The sequence below is a fragment of the Sardina pilchardus genome, chromosome 4 (assembly GCF_963854185.1).
Source record: "Sardina pilchardus chromosome 4, fSarPil1.1, whole genome shotgun sequence".
In the NCBI taxonomy this organism is placed as follows: domain Eukaryota; kingdom Metazoa; phylum Chordata; class Actinopteri; order Clupeiformes; family Clupeidae; genus Sardina; species Sardina pilchardus.
This window is the reverse complement of record NC_084997.1, coordinates 15,660,979-15,681,144: the sequence shown is the minus strand read 5'-3', so window position 1 is coordinate 15,681,144 and position 20,166 is coordinate 15,660,979. Positions and strand designations below refer to the sequence as shown.

The 20,166-nt window shown below is 40.4% G+C and overlaps 2 protein-coding genes across 10 annotated transcripts in view; one reads left to right on the top strand and one right to left on the bottom strand.

Moving 5' to 3' along the window:
- Positions 1 to 1,824: 1,824 nt before the first annotated feature.
- LOC134077792 (uncharacterized protein C2orf80-like) lies at positions 1,825 to 4,771 on the bottom strand. Its single transcript, XM_062533431.1, has 9 exons — positions 4,614 to 4,771; positions 3,931 to 4,024; positions 3,557 to 3,638; positions 3,169 to 3,251; positions 2,826 to 2,904; positions 2,649 to 2,726; positions 2,461 to 2,548; positions 2,247 to 2,350; positions 1,825 to 1,947 (listed from the first exon to the last, which is right to left on the bottom strand). The coding sequence occupies exons 2-9, from the start codon at positions 3,969 to 3,971 to the stop codon at positions 1,879 to 1,881; spliced, it is 624 nt and encodes a 207-aa protein (XP_062389415.1). The 5' UTR covers positions 3,972 to 4,024; positions 4,614 to 4,771; the 3' UTR covers positions 1,825 to 1,878.
- A 1,452-nt stretch (positions 4,772 to 6,223) lies between these two features.
- The window catches only part of pikfyve (phosphoinositide kinase, FYVE finger containing), a 33,163-nt gene continuing 19,220 nt past the window's right edge, over positions 6,224 to 20,166 (top strand). For 3 of the 9 annotated variants that reach the window (XM_062534335.1, XM_062534334.1, XM_062534331.1), the window contains exons 1-5: positions 6,516 to 6,874; positions 8,208 to 8,410; positions 10,545 to 10,706; positions 16,760 to 16,869; positions 18,952 to 19,123. In XM_062534335.1, the coding sequence (XP_062390319.1) occupies positions 6,870 to 6,874; positions 8,208 to 8,410; positions 10,545 to 10,706; positions 16,760 to 16,869; positions 18,952 to 19,123 (652 nt within the window). In that variant the 5' untranslated portion in view covers positions 6,516 to 6,869. Of the gene's footprint in view, positions 6,367 to 6,515; positions 6,875 to 8,207; positions 8,411 to 10,544; positions 10,707 to 16,759; positions 16,870 to 18,951; positions 19,124 to 20,166 lie in introns of those variants that run through there. The other 6 variants (XM_062534339.1, XM_062534338.1, XM_062534336.1 and 3 more) reach the window with 4 other exon arrangements.

The window sequence follows — 20,166 nt, the reverse complement described above, 5'->3', positions numbered from 1 at the left end:
TAAACAATGGCACATGGCCACATCCACATCTGATATTACTATAGTCTCCCCCTAGTGAAGACCTCCAGTTGGGTGCATAATGCTGCAGCGAGTCTGTACACAGGACACAGCTCGGGCGCATACGCTTACGCTTGGTCTAACAGCAAGTATAATCCCAGCCTAAAGGGCCCATCACATCACACGCGGCATGCGCTATGAAACCCATTACTTTCAATGGGTTGAGAGTGCAAGAACTGGTCTGCCGCTGCGCTCAGTATAGCGACATTTTTGCCGCTTTGCCGCTCTTGCGCTACCACGGTCAAAGTTGAAATATGTTGAACTTTGACCGCAGCGCACTGTAAGTCAATGGTCCAGGGCTGGCAAGTTTCAGAAAATGTCAAGCTTGAGAGGTCGGCGGCAAAAAAGTTTTTCACTGTCACACTCAAAGCGTGACATTTGGCAGCTCCGATTAGAGTCGATTTTTCAAGTGTGAACTTATCAAGAAAGAGGCAAATAAATGTTACACAGCTCTGCAACAAGTGACAATTATAGATTTAGCAGCCTTAATGTTAACTTGGAAAATCAACGAGAAACAGCGAATCAACAGTGAACAAAATCTAGCAAGCAGTAGAATGTTTTAAATCTAATTGTCGGAATCGGCGCTGTTGTGTGTTTGAAAGATAAGTTAGAGGCGCCAAGACCCGCCTTAAGTTGCTTCTGATTTGTTTGCGTGGTGCCTTCCGTGGTTGGTGAGATTTAGGCACAAAGGACTGATGGATTGGTTATTGCTGTCAGTCATTCAGAGCTCGAATTACGGCAAGGCAATGACCAAAGTTTATCATCATGAAAAAATAAAATATATAGTGCATTGAATGGGGAAATATTTTGCGTGAGAAATGTCAAGCATGGCGTGTGGTGTGAGAATGGGTCAAATTGCGTGACTATCACGCTCAAAGCGTGAGACTTGGCAGCCCTGATGGTCTTTTGTGTGGAACCCAGCGGTAACCACAACAATCGTTAGAACGTTACCTCAACCAAGAGCATTCTAGCGGTGAGCGCAGCGCATGCCGCCTGTAATGTGATGGGGCCTTAAGAGGGAAGTAGCTGCTTGTTAATGTTAATACAGCAGCCGATCTGATTAACAGCAGGACGGTGTCCTGTGTATTATTTTAAACACCTTAAAACATCTATATTTCCCCACTCTTCAGGAGTGCAACACAGGCGCTTTGCTCAACACATTTTTGCCCTCTGCCTTCGAGTGGGTAGGCCTACCGTGATCTGCAAGTACATTAAGACGGCACACTTAGATTTATACGCAGCTGAAGCCTACCTTACTTTGACAAGATTTGGGAAAGATTCTCGAAAGATTGTAGTCTTTTAACTAATGCCCCTCATTCAAGCTTTACTCAATAGACTACAATCTTTCAAGAATCTTTCCCAAATCTTGTCAAAGTCTGTCAGTGTTAGGTAGGCTTAACTTGCAATGCAATTTGCCATAGGTAGTTAGCTTCAATTCACACCCGAACCTCCTTATAGGGGCAAAGATGGCAGTTTTGGCTCTCTTTTGGTAAACTTCAGGGGTCTACTAACCTGAATGGTTTATGTGTGCGTGTGCGTGTGTGATGTTTAATGCCTGCATTTACCGGCAAAAATATGGATTGCAATATAATGCCATTTTCTCAATTTGTTACTTAGAAAAAGCTGAGAAGAGGCACTACAGAGGTCATTACAGGAGTTTATTTAAAAGAGCAACACTTTCTAAATTATTAATTAATGTATGGACACCCCATGAAAGAGAGTCTAACTGAGCCAACAAAGACTGATGTTATGGAAAATGCTGGCAGCAGTGTTTCATTAAGATTTTGCGTCCTGTGTTGCTGTGAATTGCATGCTCCGACTTTAGTCTTGCAGAGATTCTTGTGATCCCTCATAATGCTCTGTCTTCTCAGTCAAGGAGTCTCCACTGTCCTGCAGTTGTAACAGACACACACACACACACTTTCACCAAATTGTAATCTCAGTACGTACTGAAGTAACTCTGTTTGGCCACAAGGTGTTGCCATTGCGACGTTAAAAGATGGCCACTGGCAACACAACAGTCTAGGACATACTGTATTCACAAACTCAAAGTCTCCTTATAAGATATAACACATTATCACATGATCTCCCTATACAGGACCTATAAACAATTTCTTACAACAGTGAGCTTTCACTTTTGCATTTCTTTATGACTCACACAATGTAATGAAGGGTGTTGCATCATTTACCGAGAAAGATGAAGCAGAGGACCTTGATGGTGAAGGGAGCACGGGTTGTCTTGCAGCGGTGGCAGCCTTACAGCGGATGGACTTCCAGCGTTTCAGCCTCTCATCTACATACATGAAATAGAACAAATTTAATAGAATCACAACACAAACATGTTAAACACATAGACTTTTTTTTTTAAACAGTTTTCTCCTTCTTGGAGCGACATCAACATACTGTGCTGGCGTGAACGATCCACTGCCTTATAGGAGCCAAGCATAGCAAACGGATGGTAAGACAAGGCAAAGGGGTGGACGATGGCACCCTGTGAATGATAACAGACAGTGGACCATTTGTCAGAGGCAAACATAAATTCTTTTGACTGGCATAGCACACACATGTAAAATGAATGCAACTCAGTTTACCTTAGTCTGATTGTGAGTGTAAGAAGCAGATGGCTTGCAGTTGTACAGAGAAAGAATGTCCTCCACTGGCAAGCTATTCTGCATGATGAACATGTACATATCTTTATATATCTTATATACAGTATAATGTCAATTTTGTGCATATGACTATTCTATGCATGCATTATATCCACTCACTAAGATCAACCCGGCAAAGGAGGACAGGATCATGGCCTCTCGCTCCGCTCGGTTAGGGTACTGTATGTGTCCAGGGCTTCTTTGTTCATTGTGGGAACACAATCCAATCATACACACAAAAATAAACATACATATACAAAACAAAATATGAAATGCAAAACAACAAAATAATTATTCATGTCCAGATTAAGAACAAAATAATGTAACAAAATACTTACACTAGCTTTAACGTTTATTCAAAGTTTAATAATTGAATACCCTAAATGAGTGCATTTGATTAAGATCTACATGACAAACAGACCCAGCTACGCTCCCTGGGGAAAAATAGGAAAGAAAGACTCACATGACAAAATTTTCCATGAGGTCTTTGCCATCCTCTTTATTCAACCACCACAGTGCCACGCTAATTGCCAAGTCATAATGGGCCTGAGAATACAGACAAATATGACAGACCAAAGAAATTATAATGTTTACTGAAAATTCTGAAATTATAGATATTGTGCTTGCATCTTGGTCTTCATAAATTACTTGTGAAAGAGTAGTATATCAGGCGCAAACATCAGAGACTGTCTGAAAATTAAATAGGCCACAGGGCATATCCACTGTTGTGCATGTATTCTCAGTGTGTGAAAATCCTATCCATATGCTTTCTTTCTTTAGTAGTAAAATAGACTACTCTGTTGTGATTATTTTGAAAGTTCCACATGGAAATAAAAAAAATGTATACTCACAAGATCGTCCAACATTGAAGAGGCTCCTTTCCCTTTGGGATCAAATCCATTTTCTCTGAGTCTCTGTCCAATATAATCACCACTTTTAAACAGAAAGAGAAATACTTCAGATTTTGTGATCCATTTATTATATTTTGATCAGCAAATAAAAAATGACTTTTTCAAGCAAAGAAATAGACTAAGATTTATATTTGATACCAATATACTGTATCCGTATGGGAGGGTACTGACACACGGTGTCAAATAGTTCCATGACACCATGTAAAGCTTGTGCTGTCTCTACAACAACACATTCAGCGACAATAGGCTGTTTACTTGTCAACATAGTAAACCTAGCAACAGGAGCACAGGTAGCTGAGTAAGAAGCAACTCACAGTAATGCTTCAATATCTCTTTTCAGTTGTCTGGACTCCATTTTTCACACTGTGCACAGCAAGCAGACACACACGTGTTAAGATTTACCACTCACTGAAATGAAACAAATGAAGAACTGGAATTATATGCATCTTGTTATTTGGCAGTAATATAATTTAGCCTGCTGAAAGACTGCCTTGCATGCTTCTGCAGAGTATGGCAAAGTTGCTGATGCTATGGATCAGAATAGAGATCAGTAACTCTTAGGCTTATTTGAATGACTTTGGTCACTCAAGAACTTTGCTGACAGATTATGTAACAGCTTTCAGATTAAATAATCAGGTTTGGGAAGACAGTAATCCATGCAGTTCTAGGTGTGCGCAACACTAATCTCTCTTTCACAGGATTTAGACTTAAACAAGGCAATGTATACAGTGTGAGTATAGATATATGTTGTGAAACTAAGTTCAAAGCTAGATTTGATAGAAACAATATAGGAAAACTAAAACAATATGTTTGACATTCATGTAAAGCCTCCAGTTTCAGATGTGCAAACTTCAAAGCTACGACTGGCAAACAACCTGGACTAAGTATACTTGATGAAAAAGATATGTAGGCTACAAATAAGTGACCCTGACATTAAAATCAATTTGGAATGAATAGAGAGGAGAATAAATAGACCAAAGTAGGTTATTTAACTCACCTGTGACTCCCTGTAAGAAACACAACAGTGTAAACAGAAGATGGCAGTACTCGTCGTGGAAGACAGGAAGTAAATAGACTGATAGTATAACGTTGGTCTCAGGTATTGGGCTCACAGCTGAATAATTTATTAAGGAACACCTGTCAATCACTTCAACAATGGAGAGGGCCACACGGGCTACAGTACAATGGATCCCAGCACAATGGATATAGCACTGCAGCAAAGCTACAGTATAACCACAATGTAACCTGAGTTTTTTTTTTTTATGAGAAATATAATGTTCCCAGTTTTTCAGAAGACCAGTCAACCTGGCCATTTTGTTAGTCTGGCTAGGGTAATATAATGGAACTAACATTTGACTGACTAATGTAACCAAAATATCTATGGATAAAACATTTTTCACAAGCTGTCACAAGTGAACCATTAACACAACACTAAATAGTTTTTGTACCTTAAAATAATGTTTCCAAAATCATTCAGCATTCATCCAGCAATTCATCAACTCGTAACAGGGTGACCGGCTTCGCGACCCTCATATTGGCTCTGTATCGTAGGCCTATAAGTCCGTTTGGGGGGGGGAGTAATTGCAACAGAAATGATTTTGGTATTCAGTTCATGAAACCTTCCCATGTAACATACCAAAAGTCCATGCTTTTCAAGTGGTGGAACATTGTTAAAATTGGAATTTGCACATAGACCAGTGGCCAAAAGGTACCTGAACCTTTTGAACCTCTGAACCGTTTTACTAAACTTTCATAGTGCAGAGCAGCCCCCCACCACCACCAATGGCAATTGCCAATGTTGTACCAATGTTGTTAGCTTACAGTACATCACTGCAGACTCACCAAACTCGTATGCTTGTTGTATGACTCACTACAGTGGATGTGAATGACAACCTGGCATTTGCTTCATTGCAATATATGCGGATGTTAAGCTCAATCTCTCAGATGTTCTTTAGAAAGCTTATTCTACAATATTCTAATTACAGTTGTGTCAGTATTACGTGAGCTTAGAATTATAAGGTTCTATCTCCATTTAGGGTAGTTCTGAGATATTGAGCATCAAAGTTTTACATAGCTAGCAAAACTGTACTGTAGTACCTTTTTATTTTGCTAATAATTAACTTTTTTTTTTTTTTTTTACAAAAATAACACCACACAGGCATTAATAAGCACCTAATGGATCAGATGATGTCAAAAACTCAATTTCGACCAAAATGGAGATAGAACCTTATAATTCTCAGCTCACTTTGCTGAAGGACAATGCAAACCCTACATTTGAACATATTTCCACCTACTGAATTTTCATGGACTTCAATGGGGTTCACCAATTGAAATATAAAATGTGAAAATAAATTCTGTTGCAATTAGTTTTGAGTCCGACCTGACTTTGCCTGAACTATATTGATCAGTTGATCTTCCTTCCATTCTTCAGTTGCTTTCTAGAGAGAGAGAGAGAGAGAGAGAGAGAGAGAGATGCACGAATCCCATTCACTGTGCGTGTAGGCTACATGCTCTCTTCATTTGATTGCAACGCCTAGTCTCGTGATCACAACATAGATCGACTATCGCCAGCTCTACACGTTATGCCTAACTTAGTTAGCACAAGGTACTTGAAGGATAGTTCTTCAGAGGAATGATCTCACTGGTAAATATGAAATGATGGACATTAACCCAAACTGTTGATTTCTCCGGAAATGATGGACTGATGATGTCAAGATGATACGAAGGTTATAAGCAAACTGACAACAAAGGTAAAGTGGTGGAGGGTTAACGTCAATGTTAGCTGACTTGAGTCACTTCAAACATTCTGGTGAAATACAGTGCTAACGTTAACCATTAGGCCTGTTATCAGGTCTTCGGGAAACACCGGCTAACAAATCTATGTTGGTCGGGGACACCATCCTCAATGCTACAGTAGTTAGACATTTTGTGTGCTAATATTTGTAGCTATGGGAATTGGGAGAATGTACCTTGAACAAATGGTTTTGCCTAGTATAGCTTAGCTGGCTGGCTAGCCAGATAGCGGATTCATTAGTTAGCTGGCAGACGACACAAATTTGACTTCATTCCCAATAAGTATAAGATAAGCCTTTAAGTTTTCTGTAGCGAGGATGCCATATATATCGTAATATCGGACAGTTATATTGAATATCTGAATGATTTTTCTACATATCATAGCCCAGTTCGTTAGTTGATCAAGGTTGTTAACGCGGTGTGGAGATTTTCACAAAAAGTGTCCCTACGCACCTGAAGAATGAGGTAAAATTCATGCAGTGTAACTAAATGTAACAAAATAACCATAACGTTGGAGCATGTTTATGATGTACTGAGTTAATCATATAACATTACAAGCGCTCTAGTATAACATTAACAAACTTAACGTTACTGTTGACTGGATTAAAGCAGAAATGCATCGCGCAATTTGGCAAGATATTATGTTTGTTCTGCATCCAGCTAGCAATAGCTTTTAGATTCATAAGTGTCACTCGCCCTTAGTAGTCACATGATTCTTTTTTTTTTTTTTTTTTAAGAACAGAAGGATTATGGTTCTAAATTTCTTATTTTATTTCTCTTCACGACGCTGTTATGGGTTTTGACGTTGTTTACAGTTGGTTAGGATTAGTTACATTTGTATATCAAGATGACGTGTTTCATTCATAAGCAGTCTGTTGGATTCACTAAACAGTAACTGAAAGAGTACGTGTATAACGTTTGCCTATCTATGAAGTAAAGTTATGTGTATGAGTCATTTGTAGAGATTAGGCAAGCATCTGAAAGTGTCAGCAATTATTCTGCAAAAATTCACTTCCTCTGTGCGAGGTTTGTAATCAACTCCTGTCAACCCTTATGAAGTGGATCCTGAGTCGAACTTTCTTTATCTTTCTGTCGCGTGTTGTCTTCACTTGCACTAGTTCCTCTTTGAGGTGGTGAAGACCCTTCCTCTTTGTATTTGAATTGCTGACACTAAATGGTATTGTTCAGGCTAATTGTTTTTCCTGTACTGTAATTATGAGAGTATTGGTTGAATAGATAGGCGACTTATTTGCTGCCTACTTGCTTCAGTGGTTGTTTTCTTTTTTGTAAGAGTGAGGGTGAATTGAATCATGTGCTTCCTTTTGCAAGCACATGCATGCCTTTGAGTCTTAAGCTACACAGATTTAAAACATTGAGGGGTTCCTTTTACTTCTCAGCCTCTTTACTTAGCTGATGGAATGGCTCACTACATGGCTCACTACAGCTGCACTCTTTGATCTTACACTGAAATGACTGACAATTTGAATAATTTTACCAGTATTCACAATGTTTAATAGTTCTGGACTTAAACGTAGGCCTAATCTTGAACCAATCCTCTTCTAAACCCCGAGGGGAAAACTTATCGGAAAGAATTTACTTCTAGATTTTGGTATATAGTATTTTTGATAACTTCTCCTGATACTCAGGATAACCTGTACATGCCAGAGCTTTGTCTGCCCCCCCCCCTCCCCCCGGGAGAGTTTTTCTGTCCAATTTGTGTTTTTTACACCCTCTCTCTCTTTCTTTCTCTTTCTTCCCCTTTCTCTCTCTCTCTCTCTCGTGCCTGTGTCTCTCTCAGCCGCAGGAGTAGTGACATGGCCGCTGATGACAAGTCCTCCTCCTCATCCTCCACCCTGGACTGGGTTCCGGAGCCGCCACCGTCCCCGGTGCCGACCAGCCCGTCCCACCTGACGCACTTCAAGCCGCTGAGCCCCGAGCAGGAGGAGCCTCCCCTGCGCTCGGCCTACAGCTCTTTCGTCAGCCTGTTCCGCTTCAGCAAGGGTGAGTGAGAGGGGCGACTCTGACTTATTCCCATGATTTCCTTTTCTGCTGTGAGGTTTTACTTTCACATCTTTTAACTGACCTCATTAGGCTGTGTCCTAAAACAAACAAAACAATTCCTGGATGCCTACAGGGATAAACATTAGAGTACAACCTGTATGATCTGAAAGGGTTTTCTTGCACCTATTTGGGTTTTTCTTTGGCTTAAGAACTCTAAAATAAATATTCACTACGTTTGTCACTGGCCCGTCTTACATATACGCACTTGAACATTTGGCTAGTTACAACACCACAAGTTAAAACAGACATGACAACATGTCTGTTCAGGTTCAGGAGGACACTGTTTTTTTTAACCATTGTCTTTAAATGGCATCATCTACAGTATGAATGAGCTTCTTATGCGTCCAGTAGGGAATTGATTAATTCATGTGTGGCACCTCTCAGGCTGAAATTTGATGTTTACAGTGATACAATTCAAGGTTTGGGGTTGATCTTCTCAAAATGAAGCAACACAATTAAAATGAGACAACTTAAAGGGATAATCCGGAGTGAAATGCACTTTAGATCAATTTTTCGGACTATTGGGAGTACATACGTTGAGTTGACACCAAAATCATGTCATTCGGATGTATTTTGAGAAAGTTCGAGCTCACCGTTTTTAGCCAAAACTCGTTAGCCTGGAGGTGACTCGGGCATGTCATTTCGCCGCTACAAAACGCTATATTTATACCTCTTCTACTGTTCCAAACAACACTACACTTACGTGGTAGTGAGTAGAGGGTCCCTAAAGCCAAACCGAAGTATCCCCACGTCTTTATGTGGTCGGATAGAGAGTCCAGAATGAATTTAATCGAGTCAGTACCTTTCCGGAAATGTCGCTGTTGCAGCTAGCAACGTTTTCACAACACTTTACTAACATTTCCGGAAAGGTACGGACTCGATTAAATTCATTCTGGACTCTCTATCCGACCACATAAAGACGTGCGGATACTTCGGTTTGGCTTTAGGGAACCTCTACTCACTACCACGTAAGTGTAGTGTTGTTTGGAACAGTAGAAGAGGTATAAAAATAGCGTTTTGTAGCGGCGAAAGGACACGCCCCGGTCACTTCCAGGCTAACGAGTTTTGGCTAAAAACGGTGAGCGCGAACTTTCTCAAAATACATCCGAATGACATGATTTTGGTGTCAACTCAACGTATGTACTCCCAATAGTCCGAAAAATTGATCTAAAGTGCATTTCACTCCGGATTATCCCTTTAAAGGTTTTTGTGGTCTGCTTATGCTCTTGAGTTTTACACTTAACTAACAATGGCACACTCTTGAGTTTGGCACCTAAATCACCACTGTCTTTTCCAAACTGAATACAAATGGTCAGGGAGGCTCCTTTTTGAGATGTTCTTTTTTTTTTTTCCCCGTAATGAGAGTGGTGTGTTTCCGGATGTGTGTGTTGGAGAGCGGCCAGTAGTCTTCAGGGATCATGTGACTGAGGAGACCTTGTGCACAATGTTTGTGATACTGTAGACAGTGTCAGGTCATCTGATTCTCAGGCATGAATCTCATTGGTCAGCTGCATGTCTGATGAAGCAGTTATTCTGGAACTGGTTGTCCTTTTCCCTTTTATCCCTGAGTCAGAGTGATAAATGTTGAGCGGCTGATCATGAGGGCTTCAGACTTATGCAGCATTCAGTTTAAGACCAAAGCTTGGAAGTTGCATGGTTGTGTTGTCGAGACACATGATCAATTAAAAAAAAATGCACATCAGATATTGTGTTGTTGTTTTTTTTTGTTTAGACATACAAAAGACAAAAATGTAGAAATGGGCATACACATAGATAACCTGCTCACCAGTGAAGTGTTTTTCATGTGTTTGCACTGGAGTGGATTTTTCTAAGATGCTTATGGTCTCCAAAATAAGTGTCATAACTAGGAGGCAAATAAGAATTCACATTAACCCTTCACCTGCCAAGCAGGCCACGCCCTACAGTTTAGACATCTGTGGCAGAAATATGGCCTGGAAAATCTTTATCTTAGAAAAAGAATATCATTCTTGAAGTGTAGATTTACCTTTTTTTGCTGGATAACCTCCTAATGGGAATATCTTTTGTTTGTTTGTTTGTTTGTGTTGGTGTTTAGAAGATGTTCGGCCCCCAGCTGTGGCAGAGAAGTCCGAATCGGCATCACCCTCTCCGCAGGGGGAGCGGCGGAAGTGGAGTAGTCCTACACACTCCATCCACAGCACCGGCTCCCTCCGGAAGCTCAACCCTGAGCTCATACGACGCACTTCCAGCACCTCAGGTACAGTACAACACACACACACACACACACACACACACACACACTCGCATGTATGCACAGGCATGCTTGCAGACACACACACACACACACGTATGCATACGCACACACTTGCGCACTTCTGCGCACATACACACATGCAACAAACACTCACAGTATTTATGCAGAATATGCAACATTGATTCGCTCACTCACAAGTGCAGACATACAGTACCCTCCAGAATTATTGGCACCCTTGGTAAAAGTTGACTAAAAATAGGTCTAAAAAATAATCTTTAGGTGATTTATTGTACTCCCACAATGAAAACAATGAGGAAAAATACACCCTGCAAGGGAAGCAAATTTATTCTGAGAAAAAGGAAAATCTCATAAAGAAATAAATGTTTTTAATAAAAACACGTCACTCACAATTATTAGCACCCCTACTTGTAATACCTTCTTAAACCTCCCTTTGTCAATAAAACAGCATGTAATATTCTTCTCTGACACCCCATAAAGATTGAGAATACAAAGTAAGGGATTTAAGACCATTCATCTTTACAAAACCTCCCCAGATCGTCCAGATTGCTAGGTCCACACTTGTGCATTCTTCTCGTTGACTCATCCCACTGTTTTTCTATGGAGTTTAGATCAGGGGACTGCTATGGCAATGTCTGAAGCTTGATTTTGTGTTCAGTAAACCATATTTGTTTTGATCTGTGCATTTGTTTAGGTTCATTGACCTGATGAATGATCCAATCATGACCAACTTTTAGGGCCTTGGCAGAGATTGTTTGATTTCCTTTGAAAATGTTCAGGTTTTTCTTGGTGTTCATGATGCCATGCACCTTAATTAGGTTCCCAAGGCCTTTGGGAATTAAAACAGCCCCACAATAGCACAGCCCCTCCACCATAATTCTGATTAGGCATGGGGTTCTTTTTAGTATAGTCATTCTTCTATGTATGCCAAAGACACCTTAAGTGTTTTTAGCAAAAGAGCATAATTTTATTTTCATCTGACAATAGACCACACTCCCAGACATGTCATGGTACCATTCAGTAACTCCTGCCATTTACATTGTTCATTAAATGACTCTACTGGCTTTAACCTGACATGCTGTATAAATAATCTATTAGCAGTGAGGTCACTTTTGAAGATTTTTGGGGGGGACTTGGTGACCCCAAGATGATAGCTTTGTCTGTAACTCTCAACAGTGGTTCTTATGGATTTTTTTGCCTATCATACCATCCTCCATACTGTGCGTGGGAGCAAAATAGCCATGGGTCTTTGTCCAAGCATGTTTGCCACATTTCCAGATGATTAGAACCTTTTATTCATCATTTTAACTGGAAATATAGGCATTTTCAACAAAATACCTAGTTTCCATAGACATTCTCTTACTTACAAATGTCAACACAATTTCTTTTTATTTCAATTTAGTGTATTCTCTTGTCTCTCCAATGTTGAAAAATGACTAGAGGATTTAGCCTCTGAGTGACTTAATTTTCATACCATAGTGAAAAAGAACGTCATGAACTACTTCTGAAAGTTCACAGACACTCTGATTTACTTTAAAACGTTGCATTTACATAGGAAAATGCTCCTGTTAAATGTTGTACGTGATATGTTTCAGGGGTGCCAATAATTGTGAGCAAGCTGTTTTTGTTAAAAATATTTATTTCTTTATGAGATTTTCCTTTTTCTCAGAATAAATTTGCTTGCCTTGCAGGGTATATTTTTCCACATTGTTTTCATTGTGGGAGTACAATAAATCACCTAAAGATTATTTTTATACCTATTTTTAGTCAACTTTTACCAAGGGTGCCAATAATTCTGGAGGGTACTGTATACTGTACGTGACGAGTAATACTTGACCTGGACAGTTTGATTTGAAGTTAAGGGAAACCGAGATGTCCCTCAGAGATGACAATGTCAATATTCAGTAGCTGGATTGAGTCTGTTTACAGTAGCTGCACATAGCTTCTCAAAATGGGGTTGCTGTTGTTTAGACATCTCCACTTTCGCTTTGTTCTCAATGTTGAGCTTGGATCTGTAGTTTGTCAGTGAGGTTACGTAGACAAAAAACATCTCACACTGATAAGATAAGCAAGGGAGGACAAGTGCTCCGTTCGTGTTGTGTCTGCTGCAGCAATTAGCTTCCACTTCCATACCAAGGTCCTTTTCAACAGAGCTTATAGACCTTAGGTGCTGTTGTATTAGATAGATTGATCACAGAGCTATATTAAACACACACTTAAATAGGATAAATATTTATGACAATGTTCCCTCAGTGCAGTGATGTGTCTCAGGCTCATTGATGTGTCTCAGGCTCATTAATATCACAGAATAATGTCGTATTTTCAAATGAATCAAATTTTCATCTAGCTTTGCAATGAAGCAGATCAACCTGACAGTAAGATGGGATAGGAAGTTTGTCTCTGCCTTTTAGCTGTAAGGTTTACAAAAAAGGCTCAGTGGCAAACTTTCAGTATTCAGTTTAGATTTCTCCTCTCAAATAAAACACCTGGATGCCACCCTGTTGGAAGTTCACTGCACTATCCTGACGTTGTCTTCACAACATCAATGAATTACCCACATACGGTCTTGCCATAAGGCCTGTGTTGGTCACATATGAGTCAATTGTTTTAAATTGTTCTTTGCCAGTCTATTACCAGAGCCATAGAAAGAGAGAGTTGCGACACTCATTGATGTCGCCGCAACACGATCAACCATTTAAACTAACTTAGCCAAAATATTAGCTTGATATACCTAATACATCCAGAGAAAAGCATTTTTGAACATGGTACCCCCCTTCTGATTTTTGGCACATTTGCGCCCTCATCTAAATCTGTAGCAAAGTTCAGATGTCATTATCTCAAAAACTGTTCAAGCTAAAGACTTCACATTTTCTGTGAATAATGATGATACATGTACATATGTAAGCCGTATGTGTTGACACTGACTGTGTAACAATCTTGTGAAATCAGAAGAAAATTGCAGATTCTTTTCAAATGCCCACATTGGGTTCCCCATTGCACAATTTCTAAACAAAATGTTTGGCAAATGACTATATCTATCTACATATGTGTTTAAGCTGTCTTTGAAAAAGTAATTAAGAGGTAATTAGGATGGAATTAATGTTAAACACAAAATTGAAAAATAATCAATTTGGATGATATTTCATCTCCCCATAACAGAGGTATGACAAGCTATACTAATCAAATGAACGCATCTCCAGAAAGAGTATGAAATGGGCTTTCAGACTGTGAAATTTCAAGATGGTATTATGGCTACAGTTATTGAAATTTTATTTTTGAAATAATGACATCTGAACTTTGCTGAAGATTTAGATGGGGGTGCAAATGTGTCAAAAATCAGATGTGGGCGCCATGTTAAAAAATGTTTTTCTCTGGATGTATTAAGTATATCAAGCTAATATTTTGCCTAAGTTAGTTTAAATGGTTACTCTTTCGTTGGTAAATGTTGAAGCAAATCTGAGATGGTCAAGCAGAAGGCATTTTGTTGAATTGAGGTGGAATGACCCAAGCATTACATTTGATCTTGAGCCGAAAGATTGTTTAGGTTATATTCAGAGTTACCAGCCTAACTGCCTTTTGCATATAGCTGCATTTTTTGACATTGAAAGTAGGCCCCCTTAAATAAATTCTCTTATAAATGTCCCCCTCTTTTATGAATTTAACCTGGTGCACAGTTGCCCTGCAAATGAGCTCTGAACCAACCTTCCTGGCCTTTTGATCGCGTGGCGGCGACATAAAAGAGTGTCGCAACTCTCTTTCTATGGCTATATGCAAGGTAGTTTAGTTGTTCATAAGCTGACAAAGGAAGTTACATTGTCCATTAGCGTAATGTAACTTTTCATAGTATCCTCCCTGTTTATAATCTCAGCTAAAGGGTAGGCTACTCGGAGAGTAGCAACAAAGTTTTGCAACAAGTGTTTTTCAAAATCCTGTTTAACGAAAAGTAATTATTTCAGCAAAACCCATAATTATGAGATGTGAAGGAAAACACGAGTGCAATGTGTCGCAGAAATTCCTGGAATGTAAGAGATAGCCATGTCTCTGCAAGACTTCCCCACCATACTGTACATTGTGTACAGTTTGCAGTGCTGATATGCTGTAGGCTGCTTAAACATCAACATCAATGTCCACTATACAAAAATAGTAGGCCTATGTGTTATGTTGTGTTTGTTTTCTAGAGTTTTTCCAAGACATTTTCAACAGAAGGCATTCTCCAAACACTCCAAACAATTTTGGCAGTTGTTTCATGTTACTGCCTATTCCACGGCAATGACAATGATTTCTGCGATTAGTATTATTTTTTGCCCTAAGAGTCTTTGAAAAGGTCTTAAAAGTAATTAAATTTGTACTTCAAAAATGTGCAGATACTCTGTCATGTCATTTCCATTTGTTTTTAAGGTTGAGTGCCAGACAGCAGCTCTTGAGATTGTTAAATGTAGCCCATCTCATAAATAACAAGTTAAAAGCTCAGTGTATTTGAATTTACTCTACACCATTTTCAGTTTCTCAAAATGCTTTGCTGTTCCCCCTGCTGATAAGGGTTTGATAAATGAAGAAGCTGACAAAAATAAATAAATACAAAGACTCAAGTGATTACTGAGTGGGCAGAAACCAACACAGTAAGCCTTTGATCATCCAAACTCTTGTCAGAGGCACTCGTCAGGTGAATGTTCCATGGTATTCACAAGGACCTTGTTCCACTGGTCAGCTTAGAACAGCTCCTCTCTGTTAAAGACGAGGTCCATTTAGGGGTTCTAGAAAGTTCTGTGTCGTACTTCAGAGAGCCGACCAGAGGAACATACAAAGAGTAGTACGCAGCTGATGCCAAGATGAGTAAGCCAATGAGACATGGAGAACTACATGGACCTGTGGACTAGCCCCATCCAGGGTGAGCCTTTGTGTCTGATTGTTGCTCAAGCACGATGTGGTTAGAGTTCCTGGAAATCAAATGGTTAAGGTACTGGATGTGTTTTCTGTTGTAAGTTGTAATGGGAACAATATGGTATAGGACTGTTGTCTGTCTTATTTCCCCATCATGGAGCACAAACAGTGAACATGTTTGGAGGTGGTGTTCATTATCTTTTTTTTTTTGTTCTTTCTTTGTTTATGGCAGTGGATTGGGAAGGTGAGCTTCAATCATCTTACTCATGGGACATTCTGTGTGTGATGGTTTGCAGTGGTGGCCTTTTTAAAGAAATGCTTTTAACAACTTACTGAGTGCCCCTGTGTGTGTGCATCTTAAGTGTCATAACCCAAGTGACGAGTGCTGTGTTATGTGTGTGTGTATGTGTGTGTGTGTGTGTGTGTGTACACAATCCTGTTCACATCTATGTGCACGTCTCACGTCCTTACCATTGCAAACAACATGGAATGCCACAAGACTGTTCACAGTTAGATTTTTTATGTCTTTATTGTTTATTGTTTTATTCTACATGTGATACTGTATATCACACATAGAGTCACTGCATTGAATTCACTGAGATGCAAACAGAGTATTAGGGCATGCTGTTATGACCCAAAAACCATAGAATCATCACATCCCAGGAAATGCTGTCAGTCTTTATGTTACTGTCATTCAGAATAACAATGCAATCTTCTGCTGCGTTGAGAAACTGGAGCCTGGTACTTGGACTGGTGACTGGCTCTGTAGTGCTTGTCAGGGTGGCTGGGTTCAGGCCATGTCACATGTGCTATCCACTGACCTGCATGGATCGCTGTGTCAGCCCTTTGAGAAAGGCATGTTAACTGGAACGTTTGGTGGTGTTTGTGACAGTCGTTAGGTGACACTTACGCTTGCTGTTTGTGTGTGTGTGTGTGTGTGTGTGTGTGTGTTTTGGTGTGTGCGCGTATGTCTCCATCTCTATCTTTCACTGTTTTTTTCTCTCTCTCTGTGTGTGTGTTCCTTTCTTTTATTCTCTCCCTCTCTCTTTCTCTCTATGTGTGCATTTCTTTCTTTCGGTTATTCTCTCTCTCCCTCTTTCCCTCCCTCTCTCTCTGTGTGTGTGTGTGTGTGTGTGTGTGTGTGTGTATGTGTGTAGATGGGAGGCGTAAGTCCGAGACCCCTCTAGGTACCCACGACCCGCGCACAGCTGTGCAGTTACGCACAGCCCTGAAGAGACTGAAAGAGATCATGGAGGGGAAGAGCCAGGTAAGCCCACTCTACAGTCCCCACTAATCCCATAATATGTCTCAACAACAATGGCGGCACCACTCCCTTCTTTGCTGTCCTAATCAGCAACATAGTCTCCTGCAATCCAACGGAATGTTATCCACTTAAACTTAACCACTCTTTGTTCGTACGAGGGGATCAATACTGTGCCAAGAACACTGGAGGATTTTGGCCATGGTGTCAGTGCAACAGATAGATTTGTTGTCTTAATCATTGATTGTTTTTTAAGAATTTTAGTAGAAGTTAGGGATCGATTGATCTGAAAGCTCTGATGGAAGGGCATCCATGCTTCCATACCCATGTTAATAGATGTGACATTCATTTATAACTGTTGTCAAATTGTAAGTTGTTGATATTGATACTGTAATAGGAAAGCATTAGTTTACTAAAATTGTTAACATGCCCCCTCCCCCATTTATTTTTTAAAAAAATCATCTTTCTTTCAGATATTCAAGATTCATTAGATATAAAGTGAAATATTTCACATGTTTTAATCTTGTTGATCTCAAAAGATAAGAATGAAGAGGTTATAATACAGAAATGTTGACCTTTTGAAAAGAAATGAACTACTCTAACGAATTTGACTAACCTAAAATAGTTTCTGTATACACTTAATACTTCGTCAGGCTGCTTTTGCACAAATTACTTCATTAATGTGGTGTAGAATGGAGGCTATCAGCCTGTGACACTTCTGAGGTGATAGAAGCCCATGTTGCTTTCATAGTGGCCGTAAGGTCATCTGTATCGTTGGGTCTGGTGTTTCTCATTTTCCTCTTGCCAGTAACTCATATTGTCTGTGGGCCAAATCAAACAAAGTAATACCATGGAAAGCAAACCAGTTACCAGCAGTTTTGTTACTGTGGGAAGGTCCTGAGTCCTGCTGGAAAAGGAAATCATCTCCATTAAAGGGATAGTTCGGGTTTTAAGACACGAAGTTATATGGGTTCCCCGTCAGCAACGTTGTGCATCAGCACTGACTTACCCCGCAACAGCGTCCTGTGAGCCGAGATCCAGCCGGTTTTTGATGCTGAAGAAAGTAGTCCGGCAAGTTTCTGGGGTCACGAAAGTAAAGTGTTTTTCTTCTCAAAACCATATGCGTTCAAAAGAGTGATATATTTGCACCACAAAAACGTTGTCCAGGAAAAATTCAAACCTCGTTATCACTTACCGGTACTTATTTTTCGCGATTCCTATCACTGCGCGCTACTGACAGCTGGAAAACGTTTTTGTGGTGCAAATATATCACTCTGTTGAACGCATATGGTTTTGAGAAGAAAAACACTTTACTTTCGTGACCCCAGAAACTTGCTGAAGAAAATAGTCCGGCATCAAAAACGATCAAAAACCGGCTGGATCTCGGCTCACAGGACGCTGTCGGGGGGTAAGTCAGTGCTGATGCACAACGTTGCTGACAGGGAACCCATATAACTTCGTGTCTTAAAACCCGAACTATCCCTTTAATCTTGTCAGCAGATGGAAGCATTAATTGCTCTAAAATCACCTGGTGGAAAGCTTCATTGACTATGGACTTGATAAAACACAATGGACCATCACTTTGATAGAGCACTCTGAACACCTTTCCCTTTTAGCAATGACATTCTGTGGCTTATCCTCCTAGTGGGTGTCAATGAGTGTCCTGTGGACAACTATCAATTCAGCAGGCTTTCCCATGATGATGAACCTCATGTGGTTGTGTTTGCTGAACCAGACTAAGACTAAGATTAAAGGCTCAGAAAACCAACATTTTTGTGTATTATAACATTTTTATTCGAACCTTTTGAGAAACTGATTTTTGTTTTTCCTGAGCTGTAAGTGGTACTCCTCGAGATTGAAACAAGAAAAGCTTGAAATATTTCCATTTCTATCTAATGAATCTAGAATATATTAAAACACTTTTTTAAAAAAAATAAAGACACACCTGTACGGTATGTTTAAGTCCATTTGTAGGCGTGTTGCTTGCATGATCCCAGTGTCACCAAAGCACATGTGATTCCTGTGAAGTAGTTTATCTGAGAAGACTGTGTGTGTGTGTGTATGTGTTTGTTTTTTTGCGCGCCACAGGACAGTGACCTGAAGCAGTACTGGATGCCGGACAGCCAGTGTAAGGAGTGCTACGACTGCAACGAGAAGTTCACCACCTTCCGCCGTCGCCACCACTGCCGCCTGTGCGGACAGATCTTCTGCAGCCGCTGCTGCAACCAGGAAATCCCCGGCAAGTTCATGGGATACACGGGTGAGTGATTGCATGCCGGTAGGGAGGGGCTGGGAGTGTGTGTGTGTGTGTGTGTGTGGGAGGGGGGGGTGCCATGTACCTACGTACGACCACCCCCACCCCCACCACCACTACCACCACCACCCCCACCTCATCTCCCACCAGTTTGACCCCTGGCCTTCATGACCTTCGACCCATTGTTATCTTGCTGATGCTGGAAGAAACTCCATCCCTCATTAAGGGGCACATGGCAGTATAAAGTGTATGATCTAAGACAAGCTCAGAGTGAAACAGTTGGCCGGTAGAGCTCAGGAAACGGCTGCTACCCACCCACGGGGTGCTGAAAGAGAGAAGTAAGAACACCCTCAGCATGGTGTGCGATGTGTTGTGTGACTCGTGCTTGGGAAATCCTGAGGTGATTAGTGTGTGTGTGTGTGTGTGTGTGGTGTTGACTGTTTTGACGTCAGTGTTGCTTAACAGATGTGGTGTTGCTTTGGATTGCTCTTTGGGTTAAAAACGTGTTTGATTGCATCAGTTGATGGCACAGGCATGGACATTGCTGCCTCCCTTTGACACAAAGGATCCTCTTGTGATAGTCCATCTCAGTTTAGCAAACTCCTTAAGTTACTCTGACAGAAATTCAGTTCGTCACTGTCTGATTGCTACTGTATATTACTGTTAAAAAGCTAAATCAAGTTTAAGAGCAGCTTCATTTGAAACTGTAACACTGTAGCCTACTTTAAAGTGCAGCCAAATATTTCTTTTGCGTGCCTCTTTCAGAAAAGAACAGCTTTACATTCAGTTCTCATTGCTCTCATTTCTCAGCCACATTGCATCTGACATACCATAGAATATTATATCTGCACACTATGTCCAGAATGTAGGAAAGGCAAGGCAATGTGAAACAGGACCTGTGTGTCTGGTGTTCTCTTCTTAAGAATACAGTAAAGTATCCCAAGCTACTCATTAACCGGTAAGGCGTAAGTGACCTCACAAGATAATCACTGTCTGTCTCTGTGTGGTTTGCTTTTGCCGACAGTGTGCTGTGTGCAGAGACTGTTGCT

Bases quoted from the DNA above. Each gene is read 5' to 3' on its own strand.
- LOC134077792 (XM_062533431.1), bottom strand. From the start codon at position 3,971: ATGGAGTCCAGACAACTGAAAAGAGATATTGAAGCATTACT. The intron at 3,639-3,930 runs GTGAGTTGCTTC...TCTGTTTAAAAG, and splicing joins AGAGATATTGAAGCATTACT to TGGTGATTATATTGGACAGA. The intron at 2,351-2,460 runs GTATGTTGATGT...TCATGTATGTAG, and splicing joins GGATCGTTCACGCCAGCACA to ATGAGAGGCTGAAACGCTGG.